Raw genomic sequence first — 20,765 nt, forward strand, 5'->3', positions numbered from 1 at the left:
TGTTGTTTTCCATCAAAGTGAAAGAACTAAGATTTTATTGGTGCTTAAAGGGAAGAAAGGTAGGAGGGAGGGAGGGAGGGACAGAGGCGGAGGAAGAGAGGGAGGGAGGAAGGGAGGGAGGAAGGGAGGGAGAGAGAGAGAGAGAGAGAGAGAGAGAGAGAGAGAGAGAGAGAGAGAGAGAGAGAGAGGAAGACTCTGTTGACTTTTGGAAATAAGCCCAACACTTTCTGAAGCTGGGTTGAAGGCACATCATGAGATTGACAGGATCCATGGAGAGGAGCCTGGGAATTGTGCTGGGGCTGCTGTGGGTGTCGCTTTGCTGTAAGTTGTGGATCTCCAAGATGGGGTTAATGGTGCTCTAAAGGTGTGGGTAGGAGCCGGCAGAAGACAAAGCTGACTTTCCTGGGATCTCAGACAGGAGTAGAAAATGCTAAATTGCTGAACTGCTTTTCATATAGTTTATTTTTCCCTCTCTGAGCAGGGGTGAGAGGAATACAGGTGGAACAGAATCCTGAAGCCCTGAGTCTTCATGAGGGAGCTGGCTCTGGTCTGAGATGCAATTTTTCTACCACCATGAACAGTGTGCAGTGGTTCCGACAGAATCCCAGGGGCAGCCTCATCAATCTGTTCTTCCTGGCTTCAGGAACAAAGGAGAACGGGAGGTTAAAGTCAACATTCGATTCTAAGGAGCGCTACAGCACCCTGCACATCAGTGATGCCCAGCTAGAGGACTCAGGCACCTACTTCTGTGCTGCTGAGGCACAGTGCTCCCAGTGAGCCTGCAGCCTGGCCCCAAACTGCAGATGGCTGTGCAGCTAAGCCTCCCTCCCACCCCCAGCGAGAGTCTGTAGCAGCATTTGCACAGATGTGGGGTTCCAAGTTTATGCTACATCTCTGTAACCTCTGTTAACACTAGATAGTTCAAGGTTGCTGTTTCTCTTCATTGTATTCTTTTCTTCACAGATTCCTATTTTCATATATATATATATGTATATATATATGAAGGGGTGAAAGAGGTTAGAGAAAGTTAAAGGGGAATACAGGATATATGTGACTTGATAGGGTAAATGGGAAAAAGAAGTTCATCATAGGGAAGGGGAATTGAAATAAGTATAGAAGAAGTGGTGATTAATAGAATAGAATTGAAAATTCAGAAGTAAACTGACACACTTATGGATACCTGATTTATTTATTTATGTATTTATGTTTTCATTCATTCATTCATTCATTTTATATACTGATTGCTGTTTCTCTCCCAGTCCTCCCTCCCAGAGTCCCTTCCCAACCCCCTCTCCTTTTCCTCTGAGAGGGTGGGGAGCTCTCTGGGTATCCTCTGATTCTATGTACATCCAGTCTCTGTATGAAAAGGCACATCCTTTCCCACTGAGGCCAGACAAAGCAGTTCACTTGGGGAACAGATTCCACAGACAGGCAACAGCTTTAGGAATAGCCCCTGCTCCAGTTGTTGGGGGCCCACATGAAGACTGAGTGCATCTTCTACATATGTGCATGGGGCCTAGCTCCAGCTTGTATATGCTCTTTGGTTGGTGGCTCAGTTTCTGAGAGCCCCCAAGGGTCAAGTTTATTTACCTTTGTTGGTCTTCCTGTGGAGTTCCTATTCCCTTCAGGGTTTTCAGTTTTCCTCTCTCTCTTCCATAGAGTCTCCGAGTCCAGTGTTTGGGTATGTGTATCTGCATCTGTCTCAGCCAGCTGCTAGGTGGAACCTCTCAGAGGACAGCTTACTCCTGTCTGCAACCATAACAGAGTATCATTAATAGTGTCCGGGATTGGTGCTAACCCATGGGATGACTTTCAAATTGGGCCAGTTATTGGTTGGCCATTCCCTCATTCTCTGCTCCATCTCTACTTCCATTTCTTGTAGTCTGAACAAATTTTGGGTCAAAACTCTTCTAGGCAGGTTGATCGACTGATTTTTGACAAAAAAAGCCAAGACTATACAATGGGAAAAAGAAAGCATTTTCAACAAATGTTGCTGGTCTTACTGGATTTCTGCATGTAGATGAATGCAAGTAGATCCATATTTATCACCATGCACAAAACTCAAGTCCAAGTAGATCAAAGATCTCAACACAGATTCACTACACTCAATAGAAGAAAAAGTGGAGAATAGCCTTAAACCCATTGGCAGAGGAAACAACTTCCTGAACAGAACACCAATTGCTCAGGCACTAAGATCAATTAATCAGTGGGACCTTATGAAAGGCAAAAGCTTGTGTAACAAAGGATACTATCAAAAGGACAAAACAGCAGCTTACAGAGTTGGAATGATCTTCACCAATCCTACATCAGAAACAGTACTAATATCCAAAATATAGAGAGGACTCAAGAAATTAGACATCAACAAACCAAATGACCCAATTAAAAACTAGAGAATCCTCAACAAAGGAACCTCTAATGTCTGAAAAACACTTAAATGTTCAATGTCCTAAATCATCAGGGAAATGTAAATCAAATTAACTCTGAGATTCCACTTCAACACCATTCAGAATGGCCAAGATAAAAACCACAAGTGCCAGCTCATGCTGGTGAGCAAGGGGAACACTCCTCCATTGTTGGTTGGAATGCAAACTTGTACCACTACATTGGGAATCAATTTTGCAGGTTTATAGAAGATTGAGGATAGTTCCACATCAAGATCTAGCTGTCCCACTCTTGGACATGTAACCCCAAAGAGCCTCCACCATGCCACAAGTACACTCAACTATGTTTATAACAGCTTTAGTTATAACCCCAAACTGGAAACATCCTAGATGTCACTCAACCAAAGAATGGGTAAAGGAGATGTACATTTTCACATTGGAGTATTACTCTGCTACTAAAAACAATGATATAAAATCTTCAGGCAAATGGGTGGAAGTATGAAAGATCATACTGAGTGAGGTAAGCCAGACCCAGAAAGACAACATGGCATGTATTAAGTTGTAGGTTGATATTAGCCTTAAAGAACAGGATAGCCATGCTACTATCCACAGACCAAAGCAGCTAAGTAACAAGGAAGGCCCAAGAGGGACGGATTCTTGGATCTCACTGAGTGTGGGAAATAGAATATATATTAGGGGGTGGTGGAAGAAGGGGACTAGGTGTTGGAGTTGGTGTTGATGGGAGCAAGCAGGATCAATTTGGGGGAGGATGGAGGGAGAGAGTACTGGCAGAGACAACTAGAAATATTGTGGGCTGCGTTTATGGGATGATCTAGAAGTATAGAACAATGGAAGCTCCAGAAGTATGTAAGGGTGACCTAGCTAAGACTACTAGTAATTAGGGATGTGGAACCTGAAATGACCATCTCCTGTAACCAGGCAAGACTTCCAATGGAGAGACTGGGACACCATTCCAGCCTCAAAACTCTTGATGCACAATTTGTCCTGCCTACAAGATGTACAGGAGTAAAGATGGGGCAGGAACTGAGGGACTGGTCTAGCTTGAGTACCTTGCCATGAGAGGGAGCCAACCCAGACACTATTAGTGATATTCTTCTATACTTGCAGATTGGAGTCTTGCATAACTGTCATCAAAGAGGATTACCTAGGAACTGATGGAAATTTATGCAGAGTCCCACAGTCAAATTAAGTGGATTTGGGGAATCCTCTGTGTGTGTGTGTGTGTGTGTGTGTGTGTGTGTGTGTGTGAGAGAGAGAGAGAGAGAGAGGGGGGGGGGGATTGAAGGAGCCAGAGGATTAAGGACACCATAAGGAAACCTACAGAATCAACTAACTTGAGTCCATAGGGCCTCACAGAGACTGAATAGGCAACCAGAGAACATGCATGGGACTGATCTAGGGACTCTGCACATATATAGCAGTTGTGTATCTTGGTCTTTATGGAGGGACTTCTAACTTTGGGAGCAGAGGCTGCCTCTGACTCTCTTGACTGCCTATGGATCCCTTTCCTGTAACTGGGCTGCCTTGTCTAGTCCCAATAAGACAGGATGGCCCTAGTCTTAATGAAACTTCATATTCCAAGGCTGATTGATCTCCATGGGTGGCCTCCCATTTTCTGAGACGAAAGGGGGAAGGGGTAGATCCAGGGGAGGGAAGATGAGAAGGAAGGATTTGGAGGAGTGGAGGTAGAGGAAGCAGTTATGGAGACGTAAAATAAATAATAATTAATAAAAATTATTCATGAATGTAACACATGTATACCAGAATAAATATACAGAAGGATGTCTCTGAAACAGCTGCAGCATACATTCAGTCCAATATTTGGGACAGTTATTATAAATATACATGTACACATAAAACATCAAGAACTAGGAAAAAGGTTTGGGCAAAGGTGAGACAGAAAAGCTTTGTGAGAAGACAATTCTGTTAATGAGGAAAAATTACTAAGACGAAATTGAATTTTAGAAGGAACTCCCACAGAAACATAGCAGCCATGAAAGCCAGATTCATGAGTGGATATTTTGGCACTTGAAGGAAGAAGCTTTTCTGAAGAAGATAATGAGGTGGGTGCTTGTGTGCTGGCTGCTTGGGTGCGCTTTGCAGGTCCTCAAGGAAGAGGCACAAAGGCTTCACCAATGCCAAATAATAGCTTTGTGTTCCCTAAAAACAGGCATCACTGTTCACAAAGACATTTACAGGAAAGAGCTAAGAAAATGTCATAGTCTACATTTGATGCACAGTATGGTGCAACCTGTGAGCCCTGCATGCCAGCCACAACTGCTTCCTTTGTTGTGGCTGTCCTGTGAAGTTAATCTACAAACATTATTTCAAGACACCGATGAACTCCTAACTAAATGGGCAGCACGAACCCATATTTTAAATCTCTAGATGGTAAAAAGAGCAGATTGCAATTATTACAATTCTCAGGGCCAATTCATAATTTTTAATTTTATAGTATCTTTAAGAAGTTAAAAAATGTATTTATTTTATGTGAATGGATGGTTTGCCTTCATTTGTGTTTATGTACCAGGTGTGTACTGATGCCCACAGAGGTCACAAGAAGGGATAAGTTCCTGTGAAACTGAAGTTATAGTTGGTTTTGAGCTGCTGTGTGGGTTCTGAGAATCAAACCTGGATCCTCTGCAAGAGCAGCAAGTGTTTTTAAGTGCTGATCCATCACTCCAAGCCTACATAGAATCCTACTACTAGTTTGGATCAGTGAAAATAAATTGGTAAAACCTGTATCTTGTCATTCAGTTTATCATAAGTAAAACCCAAAACAGAATATCCATCAGTTGTTCTGCTACGACACTTTCAGGTCAGGTAGAATCCTAAGAATGAGGACATCGATTCTTATGTTTTGGTCATTGCTTATGTTTTTTAGATTGATGTAAATGTACATACAATAAAGTCTCAAGAAGTTAGACTCCAAACACCAAATAACCTAGTTAAAAATGGGGCACGGAGCTAAACAGAGAATTCTCAACAAAGGAATCTTGAATGGCTGAGAAGCACGTAAAGAAAGGTTCAACATTCTTTGTCATCAGGGAAATGTAAAACAAAAGGACCTTGAGATTTCACCTTATACCAATCAGAATGTTTCTCCACATCCTTACCAACATGTGCTGTTACTTTAGATTTTGAGACTTTGGATTTTGTAGAGATCACTGTTTATGTTCTTTAGATTGAAAAGGGATACCTGAAATTTGATATGTGCCTTACAAAGAATTTTCAGGACAAGAGCACATTTCTGACTTTGGAAGGTATACAATAGGCCCTAGTTTAGCTTCTGTCCACCAGGAGGTGGAGTTTCTTGACACAAGATCCTTATCTGTGTGATTTATAAGCCTCATAAGTTCATCATTTCATGTCATTTTTATCATTTCTTTGTATGAAGAGTTGAGAGCATCACTCTGGTGACACTGAACATGAACACTTCTCCAGTGTTAGTGGCTGTGGTGCTGTTTATGCTTGGTAAGTGAAATGACTTAAAAAGTGCACTATTTTATTCCATTCTCCTGGCCCTCTGGGCCTCTCTCCTGTCTCCCTCCATACCTGATCCTGCACCCCCCTTTACCCTAGCCCTCCCCTTTCTCATTGAGGTCCCTCCTTCCCTCTGCCTCCCATGACTATTTTGTTCCCCATTCTAAATGGGATTTAAGCATCCTCACGTGGGCTTTCTTGTCTAACTTCTTATGGCCTGAGTATTCTGTACTTTTTGGCTAATATCCACTTATCAGTGAGTACACACCCACTGATGTATGAGTATGTATGTATGTCATTTTGGATTGGGGTTACTTCATTCAGGATGATATTTTCTAGGTCCATCCATTTGCCTGCAAAATTCTTGATGTCCTTGGTTTTAATAGCTGAACAGCATTTCATTGTGTAAATGTACCACATTTCCTGTATCTATTCTTTGGTTGAGGGACATCTGGGTTGCTTCTAGTTTCTGACTCATGAATAAAGCTGCTATGAACATAGCAGAGCACATGTCCTGGAGGTATCACCTTTTGGATATCTTCCCAGGAGTTGTACAGCTGGGCCTTCAAGTAGAACTATTTCCAGTTTTCAGAGGAACCATCAGATCGGTTTCCAGAGTAGTTGTACAAATTTGCGGTCCCACCAGCAATGGAGGAGTGTTCTCCTTTCTTCACATTCTTGCCAGCACATGCTGTTGCTTGAGTTTTTGATCCTCTGAAAATGTACTCTTCTATGTCAGAAAAATATTTAATCATCTATGACATAGATATCTTCTTCTTTCAGGGAGGACCCATGGAAACTCAGTGATCCAGACACCAGGCCAAATGACCCTCTCAGAAAATGACTTCTTATTTATAAACTGCACATATTCAACCCCATTCTCTTCTGGTATGTCCAGTATTCTGGAGAAGGTCCACAGCTCCTTTTGCAAGTCAGAACAGCTAACAACAGGGGAATCAACAGAGGTTTTGAAGCTATGTATGATAAAGGGAACACTTCCTTCTACTTGCAGAAAGCCTCAGTGCCAGAGTCAGAATCGGCTGTGTACTACTTTGCTCTGAGTGACACAGTAGCAGAAACTGCAGGGGGAACTGAGCACAAACTCTAAGAAGCAAAAGAAAGTCTGACTTTTGATCATTTTCCTTTGAATCATTCTGTTTTTTCACAGAGTCTGTGTTGTGTGCCCCAATATTTCTCTGGTTGATGAAAGTCATACAAATGGTCAGAGCAGGATACAAAATAGATGATACTACCACTGTATTTTTATACAGGAAATTAGAAACCCCATGAATTGGAAAGTTAAGGGTTCTTTGGAAAGCTATTTTGCTGGGACAAGGAGTTTTCCTGAAGTGGACATAAATAGAAGGCTATTCTGCTAAAACAAGTGTGTGAAAGGACACATGATGAAGGATTCTTCACTAACAACATGCATTTATTGGTCCATCTTACATATGTTGTCCAGCTCTATTTGTTGGGACTCCACAAAGAGATATGCACTAAAAAAACTTCAGATGGTGTGCTGACATTTCTTGCTGATTTTGTGGACTCCAGCTAATTGGCAGAGTGATGTTAGCCAAGACAGATGCACATGCTGAGTCAAGACACATGGTGAGGCAAGACACATGGAGGACATGTGATATTTGGAGGGAGTATAAATAGAACTCAATAGACAGCGATGGAGGCTGAGCTCGGCTTGCTGGTAGAACTAGCTGTACAGTGCTTGTTGGTCTAGAGTCTTTGCTAATCTTTGCTTCTCTGAGAGAGGCACAGCTGAGAATTTCTCCTGGCTTTCCTGCTGGTCCTTCCTGCTGACTCCTGCTTAGGCTGAGGTCTATCTGTCTCTACTAGGTAGTGCCACTACTGCTGATTTGTGTTTGCTATCTCAACTCTACTGAACTGAACTGCTGGTGTAGCCATGAAGTGTTTGTGTGGATTGAGCTGCCACTGCTAACATGTGATCTTAACTGCTGATTTCCAGACAACACAGATGGAAGTTGCTCCAAAGAACTATTTCTGAACAGGTCTACTTCCCCTGTGTCCTTTCTTTTCCATTACCTCTGGTGGGTCATAGGCTAAAAGGGAGGTTAAAGCATTTAAGAAACATCATTAAAGATAGGATTTGAAAAATTAAAGTTACACCCCAAGGACATCAGTGGTTCCTCACACAGGGTCACAGTGATTTCACAGTAAAGCCATGAAGACAATGAAGTGGTAAGTTGTCCTCAGTTCCATATGCAATTCACTATCTACATACTGTTGCATGTCATCTCTAATAAGACATACTGTGCCAAATATACCAGAGAAGGTGCCATGACATTTAGATAGTTTTTGTCTAATACTATGGAAGGAGAAGTTATCAGAGGGCTATAGCCCTTTTATAACTCAAGATTTCTAGTAGAGTAAGATGAGTAGAAAAGAAAGGAGAAAGCAAAGCCAGAGCATGTAGGTGATTTTCACTATTCTAATCTAACCCCATAATCTCATCCCCAGCCCTGGAGCACACTACCTTTGTGGCCTTTTCTCCCTGTTTGTCTCCATTTCCACAGGACTGAGCAGATCTTGATGGTATACCTGATTTCTTTCCAACTGTAAATCCTGTCATTCCATGCTTCTTTTAGCACATATCCATCTCCATGCCAGCACCCAATACCAAGACATACATTCTGTCTACAACCCTCGTTTTTATACCTGGCAGGATCTCAGAGGCATTCCTTAGCAGATAACCTATAGTTACCACACTCTTCCAAGAAACAGAGAGGGCAACAGAAAACCAAGGAACAGAACAAACATCCAATAAAGACAAAACCAGACACCATCACCTAGAATTGTAATGATCTCAAAGTCAAATGTCTAGGTTCCAGAATTAAAACAGCCAGGATGGTATCTTTCCACTAAATACCAGAAACCCTACTACAGTAGGTCCTGAGAAATGCAGTATAGCTGAATTATAAGACAAGAACTTCAAAATAGACTTTGTGAATATGATAAAGGTCTTTCAACCCAAACCTAAAGATGGACATGGTTATAAAGGTACAAAAATGTTCCAGACTACCAAATAAATTAGACTAGAAAAAAGAAGTCCCTTCATCACAGAATAATCAAAACACTATACACAGAGAACATAAAGAATATTAAAAACTAAATAGTGAAATACTGGACCTAGCAGCCATCATGAACCATATAGATACAAGATATCTACAGAAGATTTCAGTCAAGCATCAAAGAATATACCTTCTTAACAGCACATCACAGAAATTTCTCTAAAACTAACCACATGCTCAGTCATGGGTAAATATTTACAGACCCAAGAAAATTGAAGTAACCCTTTGTATCCTATGAGACCACTATAGATTAATACTGGATTTCAGCAATAGCAGAAATGATATAAAGCCTACAAACTCATGGAAATTGAACAACTCTATCCTGAATGATTACTGGGTCATGGCTGAAATAAAGAAATTAAAGACTACCTAGAGTTCAGTAAAAAATGAATATACAACACACCCAAATTCATGGAACATGATGAGAGCAGTGGTAAGATAAAAGCTTATAGCACCAATTACCTTCCTAAAGAATTGGAGATATGCCACACTAACAGCTTAATGGCATACCTGAAAGCACTAGAAGATAAAGAAGTAAACAGACTCAAGAGTAGATCAAACTTAAGGCTGAAGTCAATATGTGAGAGAGAGAGAGAGAGAGAGAGAGAGAGAGAGAGAGAGAGAGAGAGAGAGAGAGAGAAATCAACAAAACCAAGAGCTGGGTCTTTGAGAAAATCAACAAGATAGATAAACTCTTATTCACACTAATTAAAAGACACAGAGAGAATATCTAAATAAAATAGGAAATGAAAAGGGGTGCTATAACAACAAACACTAAGGAAATCTAAAAAAACACTAGGTCTTTCTTTAAAAACTCATGCTCATTGTCTGCTTGCTGAGTCCTCTGGATCAAGCAGAGCTGCCCTGAGCAGCCTGCTATCCCATGGGACCTCCATTTTCCCACAACTTCTCTGCCTACCTCATTGGATTTGCAGCTTCTAAACAATACAGACCTGGAGATCTGGAATGATACAACCAAAGGATAGCTATCAGAGGCCTGCCACACCAGGACCATTGAGGCTAAACCCACCTCCTAACACCTACTACAACAGCAACATCAAAGAACCAAAGCCATCCAGATGGGTAAAAGTCATTGAAAGAAAACAGTGAAAAACACAATATGACACCTTCAGAGCATACTTAGCCTTCTACAGCAAGCCCTGGATATCCTAAAACTGAAGCACAAGTAAATGACCTTAATTCCAGTCTCATAAAGATGATAGAGGCCTTTAAAGAGGACACAAATAAGACCCTTAAAGATACACAAGAAAATGCAAATTAAACTGGTGAAGGAAATCAATAAAATTGAGCAAATCCTGAAATTGGAAATACAAATAATAAAGAAAACACAAAATGAGGGAATCATGGAGATGGAAAACCTAGGGAAAAGAGCAGAAACAACAAATGCAAGTATCACCAGCAGAATACAGGAGATGGAAGAGAGAGTATCAGGTGCAGAAGATATAATAGAAGAAATTGATACATCAAAGAAAAGGTTAAATATAAAATATTCCTGACCCAAAATCTGGGATACCATGAAAAGTCCTAACCTAAGAATTATAGGAATAGGGGCTGGGGATTTAGCTCAGTGGTAGAGCGCTTACCTAGGAAGCGCAAGGCCCTGGGTTCGGTCCCCAGCTCCAAAAAAAAAAAGAACCAAAAAAAAAAAAAAAGAATTATAGGAATACAAGAAAGTGAAGAGTCCCAGATCCAAGGCCCAGAAAATATCTTTGACAAAATCATAGGAGCAAATCTTCTCAACCCAACGAAAGAAATGCCTATAAGCATATAAAAAGCTTGTAGAACACCTCCTAGGCTGGACCAGTAAAGAAAATTCACCTGCCACATAGTAATCAAAACACAAAATCTACAGAAAAAAGAAGGAATATTAAAAGCAGTAAGGGGAAAAGGACAGGTAACATACAAAGGCAGACCGGTAAGAATTATATCTGACTTCTCAAAAGAGACTCTAAAAGTGAGAAGAGTCTAGACAGATACCTTACAATCTCTAAAACACCCAGATGCCAACCCAGACTACTATACTCAGCAAAACTTTCTATCACCGTAGAAGGAGAAAACAAGATTTTTCATGACAAAACTAGATTTAAACACTATCTATCTACGATTGCATCCATACAGAAAATAATAGAAGGAAAACTCTTGGATAACTACATCCAAGAAAATATAGGAAATAAATAATTCTATAGCAGCAAAAGCAAGGGAAGGGCTACACACACTCACACACACACACACACATTCACACACACACACACACACACACACACACACAAACACACACACCCCATCAACATCAAAGTAACAGAAAATAACAATCACTGGACATTACTGTCTCTCAATATCAATGGATTCAATCTCCCAATAAAAAAACATAGACTAACAGAATGGATATGAAAATGGGATCCATAATTCTGCTGCATACAAGAAACACATCTCAGGCATAAAGATAGACACCACCTCAGAGTAAGAGTCTAGAACAAAGGTTTTGAAGCACATGGACCCAAGAAGCAAGCTGGAATAACCATTCTAATATCTAATAAAATAGACTTTCAACCAAAATTTATCTAAACAGATGTGGAAGGGCATTTTATACTTAATCATCAGAGGAAATATCTACCAAGATGGTATCTCAATTCTGAACATCTCTGCCTCAAACACAAGGGCACCCACATTTTGTAAAAGAAACATTGCTAAAGCTTAAATTACACATTGAAAGCCCTGAGGGCCAGAAGAATGAATGGAAATATGCAACCTTGGTGGGGGAGGGGGTGTGGGGACTGTGTTCTAGAATGTACCTCTTGGGAAGTGAGAGACTCTCAAGACACAAAGGGCAGGACCTTAGACGAAATGGCCTGCAGTGAGGAGAGGGTACTTGTAGAGACCATCTCCAATAGAAAGACAGGGCCTCAAGTGGAGGGATGGAGTTGCCATCCCACAGTCAAAAACTCTGACCCAAAATTGTTCCTGTCTAAAAGAACTACAGGGACAAAAATGGAGAAGAGACTGAGGAAAGGGAGGTCCAGTGACTGGCCCAATTTGGAATCCATTTCAAGGGGAGGCTCCAAGGCCTGACACTATTCCTGATGCTATGGAATGCTTATAGACAGGAGCCTAGCATGGCTGTCCTCAGGCAAAACAAGCAGCTGACTGAGACAGTTGCTGATAGTTACATCCAACCAATGGACTGAAGGTGGGGATCCCTGTGGTTGAATTAGGGAAGTTGAGGAGGAGGGTGACCCCACAGGGAGTCCAGCAGTCTCAAGTAACCTGGGCCCCTGAGATCTCTCAGATACTGAGACACCAATCAGCCAGCATACTCTAGCTGGTATGCAGCCCCTGACATATATATAGCAGAGGACTGCCTAGTCTGGCCTCAGTGAGAGAAGATGAGCTTAACCCTCAAGGGACTTGAGGCCCCAGGAAGTGGGGAGGCCTGGTGGAAGTGTTCAGGTTGGGATGTGTGGGGTAGGGTGGGGACATCCTCTTGGAGATGGGATGGGGGCAGGGAGTGGAGAAAGGAATGGGATGAGGAACTGTGGGAGGGCAGACTAGGAGGGGATAACATTGGTGGAGGGGGTAACTGGGAAGTGGGTAAATGAAGGAAATGATTAATAAAAAAGTAAAAGTAATAAAAAATAAAAAATTAAATACAAAAAATTACACATCAAGCCAACACATTAATAGTAGAAAACTTCAACACTCCACTTTCATCAATTGACAGGTCATTCAGACAAAAACTAAACAAAGAAATAATGAAACCAAAAGACATTATGAAAGAAATGGAGCTAACAGACATTTGTAGAATATTTCACTGAAACACAAAAGAATATACCTTCTTCGCTGTCAGGAGCCTTAATAGGGCAAGCTAATAACTAGCAGGTGATCTTCCTGAGATGGTCTTCTTGGGATTATAATATAATCTGTGGCAGATTTACTCATATTTTGGCAAGGCCTAAGAGAATTTATTTTAGGAAAGATTTCTGCTACTAATATACTTTTACTGTTATTATTAAACATATATAACAATAACTAGGCATTAGTCCACCCTTTCGAGCAGATCTCTGCAGATCTACAAGGATGCACTGTCTTGTAGTGATGCTATATAGACAAATACGTGACTTCTTAAGTCTTAATGATGATCCTATAAGAATTCCTGAAATTATATCAGTGATTATTAAGCTCTTTTACAGTAGGACTGCTATTAGGTCCTTTTCTGATAGACAAAACTTCAGTGAGAACTTTGCCAGTCTCCCAAGTGTCACCAGTTAATTGTTCTTATATAGTAACCAGACTTCCTCCTACTCAGAACACATTCCAAGAGGTTGTAAAACAACCAAAGATCATCAAAAGGGAACTAATGATTTATGATCAGTGCTAGGACAGAAGATAAAACATTGACTGGTTTTATCTATACAAAACTTCACTAATAACTTAGTTATGGTTTAAATCTTCAGTGAACCTGTGCAGCTGAGACAGGTGAAGGATGTTTAGCCAGAAAATTACTCCCAGTGGATATGCATGAAAACATTCTCTGTTGTAAACTTCTATTTCAATTTATGATTTGATTTTTTGTGTGTGAATTTGTGATGAACTTTTCAACATGTGATCATGTATTCTGAAAGATGTATAAGTACTGAGGACAAAAAGATGAGAAGAGAGAGAGAAAAGAATATTTCCCTTTCCCTGCTTAGGATCTTTCCACTTTCCCCCTTAGATAGCTTTCATAGGAAATCTTTTACAACTTAGTAATAAATGCTATAATTACTTTTCTAAGTGTCCCCCTTTCTTCCTGTGACTTCCAACTAGTAGGCTAAAAGTTGGAGTAGTCATTTCCTGCTGATATAGAACAAAGGCCACACTACTTAATCTGAGCTGTTAGGCTACAGGTGTCAATCGCATAAACCAGCAGCTTTTTACCCTCAGAAAAAACAAGAAAGTTTTTAGGATTTTTTTAAAGAAGTTATCATCAACATTTCAGTACAGTTAGAGAGCTAGAATGTCTGGAGACCCTCAGACTCTAAAGCCACACCAGAGTCCTACTATGTGCCCCCTGACACTACCTTCTTCAGTCCAGGAGGCTCTTGGCACTTCACAGCACTTCATGGATCCTTCTTCAGAACTGACCACATAGCTGGGCAAAACACAAGTCTCAACAGGTCCAAGAAATTGAAATAATGCCTTGTATCCTATCAGACTACCAGGGCTTATTGCTGTACTCCAACAACAGCAGAAACACTCAAAGAAACCAGTAGCTCTCCTTCATACAAATGATAAACTGGCCAAGAAGGAAGTTAGAGAAACAACACCTTTTACAATAGTAATAAACAATATAACATATCTTGGTGCAATTTTAGCCAAGCAAGGGAAATATCTGTATGACAAGTAGTTCAAGTCCCTGAAGAAAGAAACTGAAGAAGATATAAGAAGAGTCCCTAAGCTCCATCTACTGATTGGCAGTTGGTGTCTGTATCTGTCTAGTTTGGCTGCTTGGTGGAGCCTCTTGGAGGACAACTTGATCATCTGCAAACATAACAGAGTATCATTAATATTGTTAGGGATCGGTGCTTGCCCATGGGATGAGTCTCAAGTTGGGCTAGTTATTGGTTGACCATTCCCTCATTCTCTGCTACATCCCCTGTGCCTTCATTTCTTATAGACAAGATAAAATTTGGGGTTAAAAGTTTTGCGGGTAGGTTGGTGTCTCTATTTCTCCACTGGGGTTCTTGCCTGGCTACAGGAGGTGACTTCTTCAGGTTCCATATCAACAATGTAGTGAGTCACAGCTAAGGTCACTCCATTTATTCTTGGTTCTTTCCCTTATCCCATGTCTCTGTGTTGACCTGGAGATGTCCCATAACTTCTGACCCCTGTCAGTTGCAGATTTTCATTCATTTTCTTGGCATCTAGCTATCTCGCCTGTCTTTCCCCACACCAGATTTTGAAGCCCTCATTCCATTCCTCCTCCCTCCAAGTTTCCTCCATCCATCTGCCTCTTATGACTATTTTATTCCTCCTTCTAAGTGAGATTCAAGCTTCTTTGCTTAGGCCTTCCTTCTTGCTTTGCTTCCTTGGGTTTGTGGAGTTTCTGTATTTTATGGCTAATAACCATTTATAAGTGAGTGCATACCATCCATGTCCTTTTGAGACTGGTTTACCTCACTCAGGATGATATTCTCAAGTTCCCTCTATTTGCCTGAAAAATTTACTATGTCTTTATTTTTAATAGCTTAATAGTATTGCAAAACATGTGCCTCTTACCAAGAGGAATATACAGATTTAACACAATCCCCATAGAAATTAGAACACAACTTTTCATAGACCTTGAAAGAGCAACTCTCAACTTCATGTGGAAAAACAAAAAACAACAACAACAAAACAAACAAACAAACAAAAAAACCCGGATAGCCAAAATAGTCATGAACAATAAGAGAACTTCTGGAGGCATCACCGTCCTTGTTCTCAAGCTGTACCACAGAGCAAGAGATACTGATGTAAACTGTATGGTACTGATACAGAGACAGACAGGTTGATCAATGGAATAGAATTGAAGACCCAGAAATAAACCCACACACCTGTGGACACTTGACTTTTTGATAAAGAAGCCACCACACACACACAACCGAAAGAAAGCATCTTTATCAAATGGTGCTTGTTGTGGTAATTATTAAATAATGGAAATAATGGAAGCTTATATCCCTCGCTAGTGCCGGCACCACTGGGTCACAAGGCATACCTTCATCTCACCAGTGGCTGGTTCCAGTGTGGCACCACACTATGTCACCTTTAGCTGTCTTCTAGCCCCAGAGGTCTGTCTCTCTACCTGCATTGCTAGCCATCTCTCCTGGCTGGTCAGTTGCAAACTCTCTGATCCCAGCTACCCAGTAAAATCAGGAAACTAGGGGTCCAGCAGTGGCTGGCCTATTAAGGCTTCCTTTTGCAGACTCTGCTCACACTCCCAGAAACTGCCCCCTGGTAGTTATAGTACAAACTCCCAGCAACACATTAAAATCAAGACTCTAAGCTGAAATTTAGCAATCAGATTTATATATTAAATTCTCAGTCCACAATGATTCCACACAATAGATTCACAACCAATTTATAAAGATATAATCCACTAACCTAGATAAGATAAATTGACCTCTAGAAATCCATTCCTTAAGAAATATTCATAACGACAGGTAAGACCAACTTTTCTGCTGCAAGAGACCTGCCTGGTGAACTCAGGACACACAGAGGCAAAATTCCTCTAGGACCGGGCACTTCCGGTGTTTACCGGGAGTCCCAAACCCGCGGATCCCGGCCCGCAGCAGTTCTCTGCTCCCAGACCCCATGGGAGAGAGACCTCACCGCCTGGTCAGGTGGGCACTCCTGAGGCTGCAGAGTGGAAGAGACCACCAACACTGCCCACCCCTGCCCACATCCCTGGCCCAAGAGGAAACTGTATATGGCCTCTGGGTTCCCGTGGGGGAGGGCCCAGGAGCGGCAGGACCTCTGTGCCTGAGACACTGCCGGAACCTGAAGGGACAGACCGGATAAACAGTTCTCTGCACCCAAATCCCGTGGGAGGGAGAGCTAAACCTTCAGAGAGGCAGACACGCCTAGGAAACCAGAAGAGACTGCACTCTGCACACATCTCTGACGCCAGAGGAAAACACCAAACGCCATCTGGAACCCTGGTGCACGGAGGCTCCCGGAAAGGGCGGCGCAGATCTTCCTGGTTGCTGCCACCACGAAGAGCTTGTAGGCAGCACCCCACGAGCAAACTTGAGCCTCAGGACCACAGGTAAGACCAACTTTTCTGCTGCAAGTGACCTGCCTGGTGAACACCAGACACAGGCCCACAGGAACAGCTGAAGACCTGTAGAGAGGAAAAACTACACGCCCGAAAGCAGAACACTCTGTCCCCATAACTGGCTGAAAGTAAACAGGAAAACAGGTCTACAGCACTCCTGACACACAGGCTTATAGGACAGTCTATCCACTGTCAGAAATAGCAGAACAAAGTAACACTAGAGATAATCTGATGGCGAGAGGCAAGCACAGGAACCCAAGCAAAAGAAACCAAGACTACATGGCATCATCGGAGCCCAATTCTCCCACCAAAGCAAACACGGAATATCCAAACACACCAGAAAAGCAAGATCTAGTCTCAAAATCATATTTGATCATGATGCTGGAGGACTTCAAGAAAGACGTGAAGAACTCCCTTAGAGAACAAGTAGCAGCCTACAGAGAGGAATCGCAAAAATCCCTGAAAGAATTCCAGGAAATCATAATTAAACAAGTAGAAGCCCATAGAGAGGAGTCACAAAAATCCCTGAAAGAATTCCAGGAAAACACAATCAAACAGTTGAAGGAATTAAAAATGGAAATAGAAGCAATCAAGAAAGAACCCCCAGTGAACTAGATTGTTGGGGGGAGGGCGGCAATGGGGGGAGGATGGGGAGGGGAACACCCATAAAGAAGGGGAGGGGGAGGGATTAGGGGGATGTTTGCCCGGAAACCGGGAAAGGGAATAACACTCGAAATGTAAATAAGAAATACTCAAGTTAATAAAAAAAAAAAAAGAACTTTCACAGATCAATTTCTGTCAACAGGACTTAATCAGGACAAGAGAATAATTAGAGAAATGAACAAGTTCACTAGTTTCCATTTACAGTTTAGGTGTTGCATTCACCCCCGTCTCCTGTGCCAACTCAAGTAAAATTCTGTTTACTTGGTCCTGGCTCCAAATAGAATGAAGAATTCCAGGCCTATCTAGCTCCCACCTAAATAAACAGCCTGTTTAGACCATTTCTGAAGCTTGAAATATATCGTACTGTGTCCCACAGTATATGTACAATGAGATTTTATTTTGTTTTGTTTATTTTTATTTGTTTTTTATTTTGCTTTTGGTGGGGGAAGGGAGGTTACAAGGAAGGAAGATGGATACAAAGTGCCCTGGATATGAATGGAATTGGGCTACATGATGTGAAATGCAGGGGATGAACAATAATAAAAAAACTCAGAAACAAAAACTAAATTTAAAAATGCATTTGAATGAAGATGTTTGAGGTGATAAGAGTTAAGAGTTATGCTGTCAAAAACAAAACAAAACAAAACAAAACAAAAAAACCAAAACAAACCAAAAAAGACCCAAAAAACAAACTCATTCAGATCTCCATTGCAGACTTTTCATAGGTGACTTTTTAGTGCAGGTGACTACTTATGAGTGAAACCTATTATTACAGAGAAAGAGGACAACATCTGCTAAGTGTAAACAAACAAGCTCGCCTATTCCCTTCTTCCTCCCCCAATCCTAACTTGGAGCAAACGTCTCTTCAAAACTCCAACTAAACTCTCAAGTGTTTTGCTTTTTACTAGTTAAGTCAGAATTCTTCACAGTTTGAATCTTTCTTTGGTCACTTTCATGAGTCCACAAGATGGCAATGTTTTCTTTGGGATCTCAAGATTTCAAGAGGGAGAGAAGTGGGGGATGGGGTAGAGTGGGGGAGAAGAAGAGTACAGGAAGAGGAGGAGGGGGCAAAGAAAGGGGTGGCAGAAAGGCTTGGTGCTTCTGAGGTCACAAAAAGATCCCTTTTCTAGTTGTCAACTTAGAGTTGAGGATTTCAGTCCTCAGTGAAGAGGGAGGAGGCGAGAATGAAATCCTTCAGTGTTTCCCTAGTGGTCCTGTGGCTCCAGCTAAATGGTAAGTTTGGAAATTCCTTTGGGATCCAATGTGGGATGTAAAGTTCTTGCCTGCTCCAGGCAAATGGTAGAAACTCAGGTATTTTAAATCTCCAGTTAGGAAGTGAGAAGCCCATGGAAAAGTGTTAGAATCCATATGCATCTAGTCTTGATTTTGTGACCTTTGTCTTTCTGCACAGGGGTGAGCAGTCAGCAGAAGGTGCAGCAGAGCCCAGAATCTCTCATTGTCCCAGAGAGAGCCAAGACTTCTCTCAACTGCACTTTCAGCAGTAGTGCTTCTCAGTATTTCGCATGGTATAGACAACATCCTGGGAAAGAACTCAAGGAGCTAATGTCCATCATCTCCACTGGTGAAAAGGAAGAAGGCAGATTCACAATTCAGCTCAATACAGCCAGCCTACATGTTTTCCTGCACATCAGAGACTCCCAGCCTGGTGACTCTGCTCTCTACTTGTGTGCAGTGAGCACACAGTGCTACCCAGGCACCTGCAGGCTGCATGCAAACCTACTGTGCAGCATCAAGTCCTGACATAGGTCACAGACCACACAGCAGAGACATTCTGTTTCCATTCTATTCTATATGCTGTGGGACTTATAAGCAGGAATACAGAGGGCATGATTATCCTGGAACATATTTTAACATTAAGAAAAAAGTAATCCTGATAGGAAAGGCACATTACTAGTTCGGGTGAAATGTTTTCCACTTTTTTCTTCTTACATGTGGATGGTTATACAATAATGCACACACTACTAAAGGGCATATGTTGTTGAGCTGGAAGAAAAAACACATGGCCATAAGGCTTACCACATACCATGCCATAAAGACAACCATCAACTCTACAGCCCTGTGCTTTTAAATATCTTTCAATAAAAAATATTTGTTTTCTAATTTTTGAAAGCTAACTTACGATGTAGCAGGTTTCTCTATGGCAGTTTCATACACATTTACTTTTGGTTGACCCATTCCCAAGCTTATCCCTTCTACCATTTCCTCGTTCCCCATTCTACCTTGTGCTCCATTACCTCCCTAGTCATCTCCCTGAGTGCCCCTTTCACTTTATGTGCAGCTTTCTACACACATTCATAGTCACATGAGTGCATAGAGATAAAAATTAGAAGCTAAGATTCATATGCACTTTTCTATATGAGGACAGAATAATTCACACTACAGTATTTTCATGGGAATTCTATAATTTCATTTTTCTCCATTGCTTAATTACACACACACACACACACACACACACACACACACACACACACACACACATATATCCACCAAATTTTCATTATTCATTCTTTTATTGATGAATATCTAGGATGCCTTCATTCCATAGCAATTTTTTTTTCTTATAAAAGAAAACCTTTAATTGGGGCTGGCTTACAGATTCAGAAGTTTAGTTCAATATCATTATGGTGGAAAGCATGGTAGCCTACAGGTAGACATGGTGCTAGAGAAAGAGCTGAGAGTTCTACATCTGGATCTGAAAGGAGCAAGCAGGGAACTATGGACTACCAAGGCCAGGCATAAGCATCAGACACCTCAAAGCCTGCTCCCACAGATACATACTTCCTCCAACAAGGCCATACCTACTCCCACAGGACCACACCTTCTAATAGTGCCAAGAATTCCAACAAATGAGTTTACAGGAGCCATTTCTATTCAAACCCCCACAAGCTGTATACCAACCCCTCAACCTCACATACACACAGACAGACAGACATGTACAGAGAATTCCTTCTAAATGTTTCATATCCTAACTCCTTTCATTCCCATTCAGATTTTTTCAGTTGAATAAAATTGCTTCCATTGTATCAAGTACTCAACACCATTCAATATAATGTTTGGGGTGAAAAGTACAAGAAGTCACTTGAATTTAGCATCATTACACATCTTCTTATATACTATGTCTCAATTTTTATACTTCAGCTAGAAACCTTTTTTTTCTCTTTTCTTTTTTTTTTTTTATTAACTTGAGTATTTCTTATTTACATTTTGAGTGTTATTCCCTTTCCCGGTATACGGGCAAACATCCCCCACCCCCCTCCCCTTCCTTATGGGTGTTCCCCTCCCAAC

General features: G+C 41.4%; 1 long non-coding RNA gene and 1 gene segment (V, D, J or C); one reads left to right on the forward strand and one right to left on the reverse strand.

Moving 5' to 3' along the window:
- Positions 1-451: 451 nt before the first annotated feature.
- The window catches only part of LOC134482188 (uncharacterized), a 107,359-nt gene continuing 87,045 nt past the window's right edge, over positions 452-20,765 (reverse strand). Inside the window, exons 2-3 of the long non-coding RNA XR_010058259.1 lie at positions 1,591-1,749; positions 452-637 (exon numbers count right to left, since the gene is read on the reverse strand). This is a non-coding gene — a long non-coding RNA (uncharacterized LOC134482188). The remainder of the gene's footprint in view (positions 638-1,590; positions 1,750-20,765) is intronic.
- Positions 18,644-19,220, forward strand: LOC120097160 (T-cell receptor alpha chain V region 2B4-like). The segment is given in 2 exon segments: positions 18,644-18,692; positions 18,871-19,220. Coding segments are annotated over 2 exon segments (399 nt in total).

The sequence above is a fragment of the Rattus norvegicus genome, chromosome 15, assembly GCF_036323735.1.
Source record: "Rattus norvegicus strain BN/NHsdMcwi chromosome 15, GRCr8, whole genome shotgun sequence".
Classification (NCBI taxonomy): domain Eukaryota; kingdom Metazoa; phylum Chordata; class Mammalia; order Rodentia; family Muridae; genus Rattus; species Rattus norvegicus.